This window comes from Scleropages formosus, chromosome 3 (assembly GCF_900964775.1).
Source record: "Scleropages formosus chromosome 3, fSclFor1.1, whole genome shotgun sequence".
Taxonomy (NCBI): Eukaryota; Metazoa; Chordata; class Actinopteri; order Osteoglossiformes; family Osteoglossidae; genus Scleropages; species Scleropages formosus.
The window spans coordinates 2041298-2059314 of record NC_041808.1 but is presented as its reverse complement, the minus strand read 5'-3'; the positions used below and the strand labels follow the sequence as shown (position 1 = coordinate 2059314).

Here is an 18017-nt window from a genome sequence, read left to right as displayed (position 1 = left end):
TCTAGGGAGGTGCACCATAATTCACATGCCATCATCAGCTACACCATCAGCATGAAAATACACCATCGTCCTGGAGAAGAGCAAATGAAACCTTTAAATAGCATTCCCGATGTCTTTAAAAAGGACTGAACCATTTCACATTAAAAAGGGGTGTTACAATAATACAGGTATGAACCAAGTAAACATGGACCTCAATGTAACATAAGTTATCCATCAAGACATTTATGTAAACCTATGCCTGACTATGTTACAGTCGACCATTATTATAAAATATACTGATTAATGAAAACAAAATAATTACAAGCTTCCCCAACAATGAGTTTCCCTACTGAGTTCCATCTGAACATGTGCTCAATAGAAACGGGTCATATAAGACCACAGAAAATCTGAGAAAGGCCTTTTACCAGACCAAGAAGTTAACAGTAATACATAAGTAATATTTAAACATTTACATACATTATGCATAACAGAGGGGGAGATGAGTTTATATATGTATTGAATTTCCATCTACGGCATGACGAGTAAGTGTATGCAGTTGACTAAGCTTGTTAATCCATTGAGGCTAATTCCAAAAGAAATTAAGCATTAGTTAACATGGGGGAATTTTTCACCCCTTGGAGTTTTAGAGCTTCAGATGCAAGTTCAATTGCTAATGTAGTGAAATTGTACATTTTTACTGCTGGTGGAAGAATGAGTGAGTTTCCTATAGACACTTTACTGTGACAGAGCCCATCTGTCACATGTACTATAGTGGTAGGTGATGAATAAGTTTTCTATATACCACTTGTGAAGAAATGATCAATAACCAGAAAGATAATGTTGCTTTTTTATGTTGAGCCTGTAATTGAAATAGTCCCAAAAGGGGAAAAACTGAATGCGCAGCAGCTTTGACTTTCATGCTAAAAACCATGTGGAGGATAAAATAAGCTGTTGACAGAGCTGGGCGAAGCTTTTATGCAAGAAGAAATGGGGTGAGATGAAGGGAGAGGAGGAGAGAGAGGCAGCATCAGAGGGTGATCAGGGACGATGAGGGCGCGGCGCTGACGGATAGGAGGGGACGGCCATTGCTGCGATGGAACAAGATGCCAAATGTGTTGTGACACTTCCCTTGAGCTCCCCTCTCGAGGTCATCTTGGGGTCGCCGTCTCTCTCTCTCTCGCGCACACACACACACACACACACACACACACACACACACACTCACTCTGCAAGGCTTGCATGCACATCACACCGCACAGCCCTTCCATACATACTTTTCAGACTCTGTTCCCACACCTATTCCAGTACTTTGGTTAAGTCTAAGTGACATTTAGGTATAACAGGTTTTGCAAATGCTGCGTATATTAAAACATGAATTATTTTTAGTGCAAGGCCATCTGTGTGTTTCACTTAACTGTGGTGAATGACATGCAGTTCTTAACATCTAGGTCTGAAAACACGAATAAAATTATCCGGTTTTAAATAAACATTAAGCGCTGCTCATTTTCTTTGTAGCTTTATTTTATCCCCCGCCCAATTTTTTTGACTGCTGTGAGATGTATTCTAATTTTGTAGGCATAATAAATGTTGCGAAAGTGTACAGGGGATGGGTGGATCAGACGGACGAATGTCTCTTCCTAATTATACAAACATCTGTATTCTGTTTTATGGGCGTGTTTGAAATTCTTTATGTGACTTAAACATTTAAAGTCTATTCTAAACAGCAGGTCAGTGTATTTTGTGTGGTCAATTAGTTTAATACATATAATTTGCTTTGCTGTTCTGTGCATGTGTTTTTTTTTTTTAAAAAAAAACTAATTTTAAATCTTAATTTCATCTTAACTTTATCACATTTATTTTAAGAACAAAACATTCTGTTTGAGAAAATAAATGAATAAATAACTCCCAATTTCTTTTTAAGCAGATGTCATAACTGGAGCAAAGGCAACATCTGTCACTGGTTTTCCTTCTGGTTCTTAATTTTGGTTAATTTCATCATCAAGTTAAGTGCTTGATGCATTGCCAAGCGTGCCCTTATTTCCTCTGCACTCTTTAGTTTTCCATCTTCCCCACAATAATTCATGCATTTCATTTCCTTTTATTTTCTGGTACCCTTTATGTTCTGCGTCTGTTCCTCCATTGACTGGAATACAATGTTTTCACGCCTGAGTATTACAAGAAATAACATATCATGCTAATGAGTGGAATATAAAGGCAGGGTTGTTGGGACTAGATGACTTTTTAAAATACATAATACACCCTGTATGCATACTGTGTACATGATTTCCCCTTAACAGTGCTCAATTAATAACTGAAATGTGTGTCTACTTTTACTCAGAATTAACACACGTGCAGTGGTATTCTTTTATACTCAACTAAGTTTCAGTTATTACAGGATAATTAGGTTATATGACCAAATATTTTCTAGCAAATGAGGCTAATGTGTTCCTCAGGCCTACAACAGCACACCCCTGAGCTGCCGAATTTGCTTTAGAAATCCAGTTTTTCACCCAGTATGACACTTATTAAACATGCAGTACAATACAGTGTAAATCTCCTCACTCTTCTTTGCACTGCAGTTCAGTTAAATAAAAGATATGTGTGGATAGGTAGCAGGAAATATTACATGAGGTGGGTCAAAGAGTTACACCAACTCTCTGAAAGATGTAATAATAAAAAAAATGTATGCACATGTATAAATGTGTGTGTGTACGTGTTATCACCTCAGATCACATTGATCTCAATGAAAGGCCCCCAGACAAACAAAAGTGTAGAACTGTCTGGATTCAACTCCGCAGTGTTTTCAGCTTTCAGACGAGTGTTTGTAATTAATGACATGGTGAACGTTACACATGCCGATGGGGATTAATCAGTCAACAATTGGCATTGACCTGGAATTTGTGGAGACTATCCATTTTGATTTTGTCATTTAAAGTTTTTTCTACTATAGCTAATAAGAACTCAATGTATGGCCTATTATGTCTATATCTGAGATTTTTACATAGCGTAATGTGTAATTAAATCAAGGAGCTTGTTTGCGTTACTTATGTTGCTTTATATGTGTATTACATGTGTAGTACGTGTGTATTATTAGGCTTTTTTTGGTTAAGTTGGTTTGACATAGTGGTAAACGTGACTTAAGAGTTACAAACTAAACGAATCAGAAGCAGCCCTCCGATTCCAATTTCAATGGTGAGTTGAGGAACCAGTGTATGGCATCATGCTGTTTTGAGAAGTAATCTTGTCACTATTGACTGGGCTGTATTCTAGGATGTAGCTATTACGTATGGTTTGGTTTGAAAGAAAATTACATTTTACATAGGAAGAAATTATTGGCAAATGTTTTTTTTCTTTCTTTAATAATATTATAAGACCAAAATATGATTTGTATCGTCTTCAAAGCTCTGACGTGTTCGTCTCCAGTCCATTTTGTCTTTCCCTCTACCGGCTCTGATTTTCTTCCTTCTTTTCAGGTTGAATGGGTCGCTGCCCACCAATGCAGAGATCCGCAACAACACTCTTTTCTTCAAAGGGCCTGTTACGTACGACCTAGCCGGCATTTATGTGTGTGATGCCACCAACAACATCGGGACACGCTCAGGGCGGGTCGAAGTCAACGTAACAGGTCAGTTTGCCTGGATTTCTTCCTTGGATGTGACTTTTTGTACTCTTAAGAATTTGGCCTGCACTTGAGCTGGTCCTGGGAATGTGGTGCTTCTGTGCTTTAATTTATCCCCCATTGCCTTGGAAACCGTTTATGCACGTGAATGCAAACATGTATTTCTGTAACCCAGTCACCCTTAGAATCCCACCTAGACTCTTTATGGATGCACCCAGGTGATGTTTTGCATTGGCAGATGTTGGAAGGCCCACCTGTCAGAACATGGGGGGTGCATGGGGGAGGTAGCTTCTCACTGAGATGTGTGATGGGAGGCATCAATGGCAGACTGCGCTTCTCGCTCCCTGAGCCTTCCTCATTTCCACATCACAGAGTCTGGCCTGGCAGCAACAGCATGCTTCTCCAGCATCCAGATTGGGGTGAGAGTAAGGGTGGTGGAATAAAGTCCTCCCATCCAAATCCTAAATAGGGAAAATCAGCCAATCAAAAAAAGGCAAAAAAGTGAAAACAGTGGAAAAAGTTTTCTGCGCCAGTCATGGTTTTTGTAATGAGTTCGCATTTCTCAGAACTGCTTATGCTGTTTGTAGTCAAACTCCTTTGCTCATTTGGGTTTTTTCTGCAAAATGGCAGATCAAAACTGATACGGTTCCCTCTCCCCAGGTGCCTAGTGGATGGTGGAGAAATCCACGAGATGGCATTCCAGGGTGTTTTTTTTTTTTTTAAACCTTATCATTTTTATGAGACATTTGCAATCAAAGCATCCTCAATGCTCCTCATCTTACAATACGAAGTTGTGCAAATCATTTCGAATTGACGCCAGCCATCGGGGGAACGTGGGAACTGTCGCAGTTTTGTTCCGGCTTTAAGAGAGAGCCTCTGTTCGCTTGGTCTTGGGTGCCATACTGCGGGTTGGCCTGCATGTCCTTGCTGTTTGCTCTTTGATGATGCCTGGTGCTTGGGCTCAGACCTGGTTCGAGCCACTGTCTCCCACTCCTGCATTGTAACTGCTGGCTTTCATCTTCTGGGCCGTGTGTAGCTAAGCTCATGATAAAGCCATGCAATTGGCAAGACGGGGAATGAAAGGCATCTGGAAAGAATGCCCTTCATCATGGGCTGTCAGCTCTTGAGTGTTTTTCACAGGTGGGGTGTTCCAGTGGATCAGTGAAAGGGCTTCTTAAAGCCCCCTTAATTTCATTGCACATTGGTATAATATTGGTATTGTAATAATGATTTCTTTTTTAATATTTAATTAGTTGGCTCTTTTCTCTAGGATGGCCTTGTCTGTGTCTAAAAATTGTTTTCTACATGTTCATCAGTGGTTGTGTGTATTCCACATATTGTTAGTTTGTCCTTCCCAAAACAAGGTGTTAAGAAGATAGAAAATGTTAGTTGGCATATATAGATATAAATTATACATACATGCATGCATACCTACGTATACATGTACACGCGTGTATAAAAAGATCGGTGCAGAAATATGGATAAAATTCCTGTTGTGCCTAGCTCAAAGGAGACAATGGTTTATTACCACAGTGGATAGAGTGTGATATGTCTTCTATCCCAACGCAATAACTGTTCTATTCTCATCTTCCTTTATTGAGTGAAACAGACTTGGTGGGCTGAGAATTTTTAGTTTTATGAATGCAAATATTTAGAGGCTGCGGAGTTGGAGGGAGGAGGGTGCATAGTTAATAAAACAGAGATGTTAACAAATTTGAGACAGCTTTTATAAACAAAGTAACTGATAAACTCTGTTTACATTTCGCCATCCAGTAATATATATGTACAGATGGTCCCCGACTTACGATGGTTCGACTTTACGATTGTGTACTTCAGATTTTGAATTTAGATTTTTTCCTGGGCAAGCGATATGCCGATCGATAGTCTCTAGCGATGCTGAGCAGCAGCAGCAATCTGCATCTTCCATTCTGTCATGCAGAGGTGTCACGCCCACAGCCACGCACATGATGCCCGCACCTGCCACCGATCAGAGAGGACGGGTATAAAGGAACTGTGCCAGCACACCCGCCCTTGGAACCTTGTCTTGAGCAACCGTATCTCTGGTGCATCTCTGTGACCAGTTTTTTCCTCCGTCCCTCTTCCTCGTTCCTGCCTTCTTGCTATGGATCTTTGATTGCTTCTTGACCACATCTCCCATCTCGTCCTATGGAATCCCGTCTGCGAATCGCCCAACCCATGCCTGTCACCGACAATGGTGTTTGCCTGCCCCTTTTGTTGTGTCTTCAATAAAATTTGGGTTCAATAACAACGCCTCACTTCGCCTTGTTCGCGATCGCAAGAGGTGTGTATTAGGTGTATTAAATGTGTTTTCCACTTATGATATTTTCAACTTACAATGGGTTTCACGGAACATAGCTCCATCGTAAGTCAGGGACCAGTGTATACTGGAAGTATATGAAAATACTACTATTGTATCTAGACCTCTATTATTTAACACAAGTAATAGATGGCTTAACTAGTCTTATTTTTAAACTTATGAGATAAATTTAAGTGCATAATTTGTTAATCATATTATTAATGTCTGATTTTGTTAACATACTTTAAAATATTGCACATTGCATGGTAATGTGGGACATGTGGCAGGCACATCATGTATTGACGGTGAAGCACACAGCAAGTATGGAATTCATTTCCCACTAGCTTGTGTCTGGATGAACAGATGAACGAATAGAAGGCTAATATTGATCTAAGGTGGCGTCTGATTTACCCAGTAAAGAGTGTGTAGCAAAGGAAGAATGAAAGATTTTGTCCTGTTAGTACTTCGGAGAATATCATCTAGCGAGAAGTCAACTGTAGCCGAGCAGCTGAGTGTCAATGGTCAACAGTTACAGGTCCGAGTTACAGAACTATCAGACTTTGGTTCTTAAGGAAAGTAATTTTTTAGCCTTACTTTGATATTGGTGTAGTTATTAGAGTGAAGCATTGCTGTAGGTGGAGGATTCAATGATTACTGCACAAGTCCCAGGATTCCTGCCATGATGAAAGTGTTGGAAAATGACATCAGCATCGATTTATTCTTTCCTAAATAAGCAGTCATGCAAATCCCTAGAAGAAAATGAAGTTGATGGAAAAAGCAGCTCGCCTTCACGGGAAAATAAAATCAATACTGATGCAGACACATTAATATTAATAATTTAAATTTTATTAATATTAAATGTTAGTTAATTAATTGATTATTTAAAAAAATGCAACCCAAGAATTAAGTGTGACTTTACATCGGAGCTCAGATCAGTCATTAAATGAAAGTCAAAATCAAAGATTTTCATTTATCTGATGCATTTCTGCAAAGCAGCTTACAACATTAAGGTTACAATTACATGCTTACAATTATTTATCAGTTTAAACAGGTGGGTAATTTTACTAGAGTAATTTAGGGTAAGTACCTTGCTCAAGGGTACTACAGCTAAAGGTGGGGATCAAACCTGGGACCTTTGGATCCCAAGGCAGTAGCTCTAACAACTGCGCAACCAGCTGTCCTAAACTAGCCCTATTTCTAAATAGGTGAATCCATCTGTATCATAATCTACATTTTATCCTGTGGGCAGTATTTTAATTCTTTTTAAGTTTTAACTTAACATGGGACAGACACATTTCTTCTTATAGGAAAACCTTTAGCAAAGCGATGGGAAATGTTTTGATTTAAGACCTAACAGAGATGGAGTGAGAATAAGGCCGTACAGTTAGAAAGTGAAAATAATATTGCAGAATGAAAATATGACTACAATACTGTACTGTATTTGTAGTATTCTATATTAATATTTAACAAGAATACTGTGTGAAATTACTGAAGAAATACAGCAAAGCCCTATTATTCAATGTAGCATTCATGCATGTTAAATGTTTATATATCGTGGTTCATGGTTCATACCTTTGTGACTTATGATGGACTCATCAGAACAAAATCACATCATAAGTCAAGGACCAACTGTACCCTATTTATAAAGATGCACTCAGGCAAACATACTGGGAAATGAGAACCGTGGTTTTTGATTTTTTTTTTTTTTACATTTTTAATTTTTTTTTTTTTTTTAAACAGCTGAGTCAATCCCCTGTTGTCCAAGTCTGTCACATCACTCAACATTTATAAAGAACAAAAGAACATGAGTGAAACAATCCTGGACTTTTGGGGGAACATTTTAATGAGCACTGAAACGTCAAACTATAAATGTGTTGGCAGCTATTGTTGTCTTCGTTTAGGGATGCTATAGAACTTTGCTCTCTGCAGCTGAAAGGAAGACGGTAATGGCCTTCATAACCTTTGCATAAATATTCCATTAGAAGAGGTCGCTTTTCATTAAGTTTGAAATCGCACTCGATTCTTTCAGTCTGTAATAATGTTACCGAGAAGCAATTGAGTTTGTCAGGCAGTCCAGGAAAAAGAGATTTTTCATCATTGTCATCTTTCATGTATTAATTACAATTTTCATATTTGTCCTTGTTTTCTCTATAACAAAGCAGCTGACAATCCTGGTATAAATGGTTCTTACTGGAAAGTGACTACAAGCATTGATGTTTCTCATCCTGTACAATCATTTGTTGAGCCATCTCCTGACAAGAGGTATTTTAGTTTTAGCGAAGCGTGAGTGCACTCGCTTATGTGAAATGTTTGTCTACACTTGTCGACATTCAGCGTTGATATGTCCAATGTGACACCTGACAAGCTCTCTCTTGCAAGTCAATGAAGTATTCAGGGATATGTTTTTTTTTTCTTTCTTTCTTTCTTTAATTGTGCTAAATATTGTGACAATAGGCAACTGACTTCTGGGTATTTTGTTAATTTATTCATATGCAGGTGCAACCACTTAGTGTTCTCTGAAATCATCACAAACTCATAGAAGACATGGAATGCAATATAAGACAAGCTCACGGTGGGCAACCAAATATTACAAACACCTTGTCAGTGTAACCTTCCCCAGGGACTCAATCATCAATTTACACCAAAAGAATTAACGAGACACATAAAACACTTATTAACCTAAATTAAAATAAAACATATACCCTATGCAGCAAGGCATGATGGGAATAGTCCCACCACCCCACTGTTGCATTATGTTGCTGATAAACTGGTTATTTTTGTTTGAGGTTGTCTCAGCAGAGCCCAGCGGTGATGCTGCAGCACAGAAGTTGCATTTGAATGAAACAGAAGATATTCTTGGAGGTTAATGGGATAGATCTAAGTGATTGCAAAGCACCAGTGGGTGGTATGTCATCATTGGCGCAGTGGGGGCTAGCAGCACGTGCCTGGCTTAGTGATCCCTCTTTTTGGCTGCCTGTCCCGTCTCATTCAGAACAACGGCCTGAAACCACAGAAAGTAGGGCAGGCGCGTGTCGAGGGCCAGGCTTCGGGTGCTGTCTATGATTCGGGCTGGGGGATGGGGGATGGGGGCTGGAGTGGTGCCTCTACCTCTGTTGCAGATCAGTCGTTGAACCGAAATAACAACAGAAATCTGCTCTCGAGAACTAAACGGATGGATTTTCCCTGCATTGCGCCGAGTGATGGCCCCGTCCCCAATCCAGCGTTCCCATTCCACTTCTGCTTTTCGGTATCCACTCCCTGGCTTGTGACACCTACTGGGGTTAGCTTTGGCACTGGCAAGTTTCACGGGTTCAATTATTATCTGCATCACCCGTAATTTTTTTGCAGCATTTAGTAATGATGTTTAGTAGTGATGGATAATATGCGTTATGTAATTGTTATTAAATTATTAAATTGTTCGTTTCTGGGTAATTGTGACAGTAATTTTGACATGTCTGGAGTTCCATTACCTTTTTCTGGATCCTGCACAAAGTATGGTTTTTCTGTATGTATTGGAAAGAGGAGAATGTGGTTTCCATGGCAGTTTCCTTTAATAAGAAAGTACTTCTTGAAAGTTGCAGGAATGTAAGCATGACCCATTTAAGATAAAGCCTTTCAGGAATGTTATAAATTTCATTTGTCAAATATTATGACTGTAAGATGAACAATACTTTTCCTTACTATACTGTGCAGATACACAGTAAAATCGAGTAATTGATCATGCCTCTTATAATTTTTTAATTTTTTTAAATTTTTACTTATTGTTTGTGTTTCTTTTTTTGAGATAAAGGCATTTTTTTGCGTTAGATGTTACTGAACTGTTTTGAGGCTTTTGTCAGATGCTTTTGGGGTTTTGCCTCCAGCTACTGCATGTTTTACAGTTACTCCTGTCTCCACAAGTGTGTGTTGGTACGTACTGTGTTTGAGACCTTTCCGGGAATGTTACTGTCTGCCTGTCCTGTGACAATTTCTGTTATCACAAGAGTTTTTTTTTTTTTTTCCATAATAGCTTAAGTTCCCAAAGTGGTCTGAGGTGTGACAGATGTATTAGATATGAATATGCATTATCCTGTTATTGATATTGTTTTGTTAACATTTTCAGCCCTAGATTTAATTTGGAGATAAATACTGATATTTAGTGCAAGTCACCTTCTGACACAAGGGAAAAGTGGCAGAAGTCTAACCCTGTATATAAGCTGTTGTAAACCACGTATATCTTGGTGCTGCAGCTGTTGTGCCATTTTTTTACCTTGAGATTTAGGTAAACAGAAGTTACAAAGTGAATGAAGAGGAGCGGGGAGAGAGTTAGGCGAGGTGCTGTAACATGAATTTCTGAAATAAGGAAACTGGTGTGTTGTCCTGCAGTTCACAAAATAGCATCACCCACAGTCTTAAGTGCCATTACTGAGGGCAGCTGCTGCTTGTAAATGGCTGCTCCTGTTCTTGTATCGTTTTGTGACATGATTTTTTAAATCTTATTACTACAGCTAAAAGCCTTTCAGTACGTTCAGAGAATGCAGCCTCGGGAAAGCACTTTGCTCATCAGAACCCAAAAGTTCTGCTGCTTTGTCATGTACATTTACAAAATAAAAGAAAAAATGCAGAGGGTCGTTTGCATCCATCCGAGTGCGAAGACTCATTGGAACTACATGTTTCATATTTGTGAAAACTTGCTGAGAAGGCTCATGCCAACATGTCATCTTGCCCGTTGCTCTGGGATATAGAACGTATGACAATGGGAGCTCTCCTGCTTCAAGCTTTATAGGTAGGACACATCTTGTGGATTATGTGAATCAGAGGTTTCGTTTTGGAACAAAGGAGAAAGAAAGAAATAGGTTTCTCGTTTCGTTTTGTTACGTGTACTCAATCTGCTGTCATTTTTAAAAATATTGTTGAGTTGACATAGTGATGGAAAACTTGTTATGCTGCATTACTGCATATACAGTAGTAGAAGTTACAAGGATAAAGTTAGTGGGATTTAACTGATAGAGAACATTAATACTTCAATGCAAACTTCTGATGACAAATAAGATCAATAAAATGAGTTATATCTGCTTTCTGTGTAACGCAGCTCATGAAGGTCTGTTTGGGATTTTTTACTTTCAGAACTGGAACCCTCTGTTCCTTTGTATCACTCCAAACATTTAACTGTAACACTTCTGAAATATTGTTTATTAACTTCAAACTACTTCTGTACAACCATCAGATTGACGAATTCCTCACAAAAGCATAATGTTTGTCAGCTTCTGGCTGCTGGCTTTCTTTATTTTTTTTTTTACATAATCAGTTACACCGTAATAATACAGCTGCCTCACGATTTATATGTGTTAGCACCCTTGAGCGTATACGATATAGTTATAATAATTTAAATTAATTTATTAAAATCCTTTATAAGACTTCATTCTCACATTTTTATCAACTTCAAGATAGATTAAAATTATAATAATTTAAAATGACCTCTTTCCACAAAATGCCGTTTGTCAAGCTAATTCTCGGATCAGTTCATTCTATAAACATGCAATGTTCTGCTTATTGTTAATCACCAACACTGACAAAAAAAAAATCACCAGCTGTAAGACATGTGGAAGTGAGTTGAATAAAGACAGTCATGGACTCATACTCACTCTTTTCTAGCAGGCTTTTGCTGAACCTAATCCATGAATAAATTGCGGGAGATTTGTATTATTAAAATTTTATTCATTGCGACTGAGTGATTAAAGTTATGCTGGGTCTACAAACAAATTGATTTATGAACAGACTTCCAGTCCCAACTCTTTGTATGGTGAAGAATAACTGTGTCTTTTCTCAGCTGTAGCTGGAATAAAATAATAATGGATACTAATAAAGTCCAAGATTTTATTTTGCTATCCGCCTTAATTCCAAATACTTTATTGTAGAATTTGGAAAGGACAATTGGAGCATACATAAATATACTGCCTCTGAAACAGACTAAACTGTGTCTAAAACAGAATTTTATTTGTATTTTCTTAAGACTGAACAGCATGTGCTCTCCTGCTTTCTGTTGTTATGGCTCATTTTGTTGTTTTTTGTTCGTTTTGACAAGAAACATGCATGTTAGATTAAAAAAGAAAGTAAAATGTGTTTGGTGCTGTATGACTTTTTTTGCATCCTTTCTATGGTTGACAAATTGAAGTGCTCAGTTTATGAGAACTTACTGTGTGTTTTACTGAGCAATATAATTTGGGATAGAAATTTCCCATCCTTCCCCTATTGCTTTCCCCCCTCCTTGTATCCTCTCCCTCATCATCCTGGAAAAAAAAGTCCCTACCCAACTCCCCAACCCCCCACTTCCCAAAAACATCTCCTTGCACCAGAGCACTGACACACTCTACCCTTCCATCTGTGTTTTCCCACCCAGAATTCCCTAACATCCCACCACGTGAGATCCCGCAGAAGGAACACAGTTCAGGTGCCATCATTGGGGGTGCTGTCGGAGGTGTTGTCCTCCTTGGGCTGGCTGCGATCATCCTCTTCGTATTCCTCCGTCGGCGTCAACGCACCTTCAAAGGCGACTACAGTACCAAGAAGCATGTCTATGGCAACGGCTACAGCAAGGCGGGTGGAATCCCCTCTCATCCACCCCTGCCGAAGAATCTGCAGTACCCCGAGGACTCGGATGATGAGAAGAAGCCGACTCAAATTGGGGGCCCCATGGGATTCGAGGTTAGCGATCACGATTTTGATGGTGAGGACCTGAAGAGGCCCTATTTTACTGTGGATGAAGGTGAAAGTCGCGAATTCGATGAACGGACTCTCGCTTTCCAGTATGGCCACGAACCCGACATCAACGACGACATGGTCTCCCAAACTGATGGCTCGGTCATTTCAAAGAAAGAATGGTATGTGTAGAGGCAAACAAAACCGAACAACCTTCCATCCATCCCTTCCTTGCATCCAGCCATCCCCTCATTCCTCATCCTTCATTAAAACCCTACTTGCTTCATTCCGCCAATGTCACGCCTTCCTCATGGCAATGCCTTGAGCCTAGAGTGTAACACACCCCATAAAAACATAGCAGTTCAAAAAACATCAGTCTGACAGTCATGAAATTTCCAATGCTTCTGATGATCATACAAAAAAGGTCTATAAATGGACTAATGCCAACTGACATTTTAGGCCAAATTTTTGCTCGACAACAATAATAATTCTTCTAAATGCATTTCTTTTTACTTTTCATGTGACTATAAACGTATTGTTAAAGTATGTTAAAAAATGGAGGGATTACTAAATGTATATTGTGAAAGTCCTACACTGGATGTATGATATTTTTTCTTCCTTACTATTGCGCATAGTGATGTTATTTTTGTACAGATTTTAAGTTTTGGTGGGGGCGGGGTAAATAAATGACAGTGAAGTGTTGGAGGTTAAAGCAGGTGGGGTGGCTGAAATGAGGTCAGGTGTCACGGAGCACAAGGAGAGTTGCACTGCCTTAGACTTCTGTGTTGAGAGGGGAAGGGCTGATGTTTCTGCGGTACCTCATTTGCCTCACACTCGGCCAGATCAGGACCGCCCCCTGCAGGACTGGGATGATACGGATCTGTGTTTTATTTAGCCTCAGTGTACACTGAAGGGTTTTACCATCTGTTTTAACAATACATAAATAAAGATATAATAAAAATTACTAAAAATAAGTATCCAACATTAAATATGGTAGGCAAATGTTCCTTTCCAAAGATGTAGTGTAATACATTTCCAGATTTTTTCTCATGTTTATATAACATTAAATGTGTTTAATTAAGCCATGTGGAAAACCCAGTTGTATTATTTTTCTTTCTGTCCAAGGAGCTCTGAATTGACAACTGTTAGGAGGACTATGTCAAGCACATCATATAGGAGTGAGAAAATGATTACTAGTACAGCATAATCCATGTTAAATCCATGTTAAAGTGTTTTTATGTACTTATTCCAATAAATGTACCCAAATGTGACACGGAATATACCATATTTAAAAAAAAAATAAATAAAATCCATACTCTTGTAATGACTAGAATAGAATGAATAGAATTATACAGTAGAGAGTATAAACAGGTAGCACATCACTGCTGTTGAGGAGCTGCCTTAAGACGCCAAAACAAAAAGGCATAGATATCGAACTGTTATTGTACTGGCCAGTAAGAAGGGAGAGAATTTAATACAGATCATTTGATAGTGGGGAAAGACTGGTTTTGAATTATATGTTTAGCTGATGATTTTTTCATGTTTTATATTTTTTTAAATTAGTTTTAATTAAGAAAAGATATCGATTTGTTTTTCTACGCAGGTTAAGACTGTAATTTCAGTACACAACAGCCATTTCATTGACTATGTTTTGTTTATGGAGACATTAATAAACGTTAAAATGCATAACTTGGTTTTGTGGGCAGTGGTTTAGACAATACAATGTGACGGACCTGTCACAAATTTAGCAGTATGTGATTGTCACAATTAATAGCACTTACATTATGTGTTTTAAGATCAATGATAGCTTTAGACTATTGTCGTTTTATTGTTCCATAGACTCAACATTACAACAGTAAACAGACGAGAACTGTGGCACAAAGATTTGCTAAGAAAGGTCTATACATTATACGTATTACATATCATTCATGTACTTGGAGATTTGTCTTTCTTTGTGTTGTGGTCAAACTGTCCACATAATTTGTTTACATGTTTTGTTTACAATTCTGTGACAATGTAATAAAGCCTTTTTTTCTCCCTTTTTTTGAAAAAGCTATTTTTATAGCTATTGTAGGCATTAAAACTCTTGATCTTATGAAAATAGTTGTTGTAACAGCTATGACTTTGATTTTGTTTGTGACGAAAAGGGGTTAAATTGTCGCAAATTGTACGTGTTGAAATGACAAATGAGTAGCCCAGATATGAAAATAAAATTGTCATAGTATCAGTAATTATTAACACTGAATCATTTGAAATTTGTAACACATACGGCTGTGTTATGCTTCAGAGTACTAATTGCATTTAAATATTGAAAATGACTATTTCACCCATGTAAATGTTCAGCCGGCCTGTTTTTGCATTTTCAAACAAAAAATTTTTACAATCTCCTAGAATATGTTCTTAATTGACAGTTAAGTATTTTAATATTGAAGAGACTGGAAAAAAATACTACCATAGCACCAGATTTTTTTGTTCTGTAATTAGTGCATTACATACTGTAAATATGTAATGTAAATACCATAAAATGACAGAATAGCATCTCTAAAGGGATGTAAAAATAACACTACACCTGGGTGTTGATGACATTAAATATGAACAGTAGTTTTTCTTAATCTTTATGGACAACTTGGGCTGGAAAGTCCAGCTTCATTATCATTCCGCACACTCAGGTGTTATACTGAAGAGCTGAACATCCAATTCTAAATGACGTTATATGTCATAGAACGCTTCTCCATAATATGCTGCAAAAGAACCCCATTAACCCCATTCATTTTTTTGTTTACTGCTGAAGGTATTGAGAAATTTACTTGTCAAATTCTTTTAGTGTGTAACGTTGATTAGAATATTTCAGAGATAGTTAAGCTAATTATCTGAATTAACACTTAGTTATCATTTGTTCAGGTGAAAGAGTCCCAGTTCCAAGGAAATGTGTGCCTACCCATAATTCATTAGCTCACCAGGATGAGGATGTGCCCATGAACAGTTTATGCTAGTATTTTTTTTTCCCAATTTCTGTTTGAATAATTATTCGGAAACATTCTGATATTGCGAACAATGGCAATGATGAGATTTTTTTTTTTTTTTCGCGTCTTCCTTTTATACATTTCCCTTTTTCCCGCCCTTCTTTCATACGTTTCCCTGCTAGTTTCTGTAAAATCCTTTCCCGGTTTAAACTGTTAATGAACATACATTAGGTAAGACCAATATGCCGTAAATGTGCACTGTAGTGTTTTCTAGGTTAATCTAATTTCTTGTTGCAATATCGAAAGGCTCTGGCTGCTGATGCCTCCACACACATTTTGCACATACCTTTGAGAAGAAAGGGAAAGCTGAAGCTAAAGCCCGCCGGATCAGTTCCAGATTGCGGTAAAGACGTGTATGACACAGCGGTTCAGCGTGGGCCACGGTTCCCGCTGCAGCTGCTGCCATCACTCGCCTAAAAGGCCTCTTTGTTTCCCAAAGGCTGCCCTTTGAACACATACATGTCGTTCCCATAGCATAAAGCGAATTGAATTTCCACTATAGAGCTCAAGTAGATTTTTTTTCTCCCCCAGCAGAAGATAAAAACCACTTGTCAGTAGGTATCTCTACAGGATGCATCACTCAGCTGTAAAATATTGGCTTCTTCCATGAAAAAGTCATCTCTCATGATTTTGTGGGGGATGCTGGGGTTCTGTTTTTTAGAAGGGGGTCTGAAACTGGACTGTTTCCCCTACTAAATGTACAGTTGTTAGCCATGATTTTAAAACTAGTTTGTATATTTAATCTATGATGGATACAGTACAGTTAACAGTAGAGGTGAACTACATTTAGTTCTTTTTCCCATCTTTCTCTAAGTATATAGTCAATATTCTAACATTTTAGTTAAACATCATGTGATAGTGTTTATGTGTTCTTTTTTCCAGTTTTTTAAAGAAATAATTTCAACAGGTCGTAGGAGATAATTTCAGTTTCAGATTTAACAGTAATATTTTTTCCTACTGTAATTTATGAGTTATTGATTGATGCATGTTCATTTCATTGTTACGTTTGTGATATTTGTTAGGAAAGTAAAATTAAAAACTGGTAGTTTAAAAGTCAGGGCTACTTTGGGCTACTACTAGTAGTCCCTCCTTCCTTCCATCCTAAAATAAGCAGCAGCCTTACTCTTTTCCTGACATACAGTTTGTGTGTGTGTGTGTGTGTGGCAGTGATGTTCACAATACACAACTGTAGGAGTGTGTAGCGCGCACACCCTCCACAATAAACACGTATGTTCTCTATTCTGTGTGTTCACTTCAAAGTAGAACAAATTCTTTTAAACCTTGCTTCAAGAGGATTTTCTTTGACCATGGACTTAGCTGCGTAATATTTATGTGTCCATGGTCATTTTAAATATTATACCATGTTTTCCAAGAGGAGTGAACCTGTGAGTATATCGTTTTGAATGATTCATTTTCATTCACGCATCTTTACGAACGAGATCTACCACATACGGAGTACTGGGTTTTTTCCCAATAATATTTTAGTTTTTACATTTACGTAATCAGTGTGAGAAGCATAGAGGTCAGGATCATTGCCTTGTAATCTGGAAGTCCCTGGTCCTTCCCACTTCTGCTGCAGTACCTGTGAGCACAGTTTTTACTGTGAAGTGCTTCATTGCAAATATTCATCTTGATAGCTAAAAAGATGATGAAAGAAGATAGCTAAATGGTTAAATAGTTGTGTGTTACTTTGAATACAAGTATGAAAGACAAACAATTAACAAAATATACCTAACTCATCGGTCAGATTCCCCGCCCCCCCCCCCTTGTCCTGCAGAAGGCTGTTGAATTTTTATTGTTATACATGTGAAATACGCTATTTCTGAAAGAAGAGGTTACTGATTATTATGCTCTCCATAGAGGTACGCACTGATGAGTTGGTCATTATCCTTGAAAACTAGTAAATGTGTACTGACTGAGGTAAAAAAATGGGAGCAAAGAAGAGAAACTACCTAGCCATGTTTACATGACACAAGAGCCCTAGAGTTTTACTCTAGTAAATTTTTCATTTTATATTTGGATAGTCATGTCTCATTCATATGTTTTAAAGTGCAATACAATTGTCACTACATACATGTGTGTTACCTTTAGTTTTAAGAGTTGTACAACATTGAAAAAACCATAAGCTACAAAATTTGTCCTGCAAGAGCTTTGAATAATAATGGCTATTATTATTTTTCTTATTATATCATTTATATAGAAAAAAGAAACATGCTGAAAAAAGGTGCCTGCTGTTCTGTGGTTTTGCTACAGTTTTTGTCTCAAAGTTTAATTTAAAATATGTTTTGGGAGAGGGAATGGTGAAGTAACAAAGTTTAGTAAAGAAAAGTTGTGTTGACTTGTTGGGATGTTAAATATTCAGTATCAGTGTGGAAATGTGAAATCTGATTTAAGAAAAATG

At 37.9% G+C, this 18017-nt stretch overlaps 1 protein-coding gene across 1 annotated transcript in view; it reads left to right on the top strand.

Annotated features, from left to right (window-relative positions):
• LOC108924822 (nectin-1-like) overlaps window positions 1–14824 on the top strand; it is a 72534-nt gene extending 57710 nt beyond the window's left edge. Inside the window, exons 5-6 of the mRNA XM_018736411.2 lie at window positions 3453–3604; window positions 12295–14824. Of these exons, the coding sequence (XP_018591927.1) occupies window positions 3453–3604; window positions 12295–12785 (643 nt within the window). The 3' untranslated portion in view covers window positions 12786–14824. The remainder of the gene's footprint in view (window positions 1–3452; window positions 3605–12294) is intronic.
• The last annotated feature ends 3193 nt before the right edge of the window (window positions 14825–18017 follow it).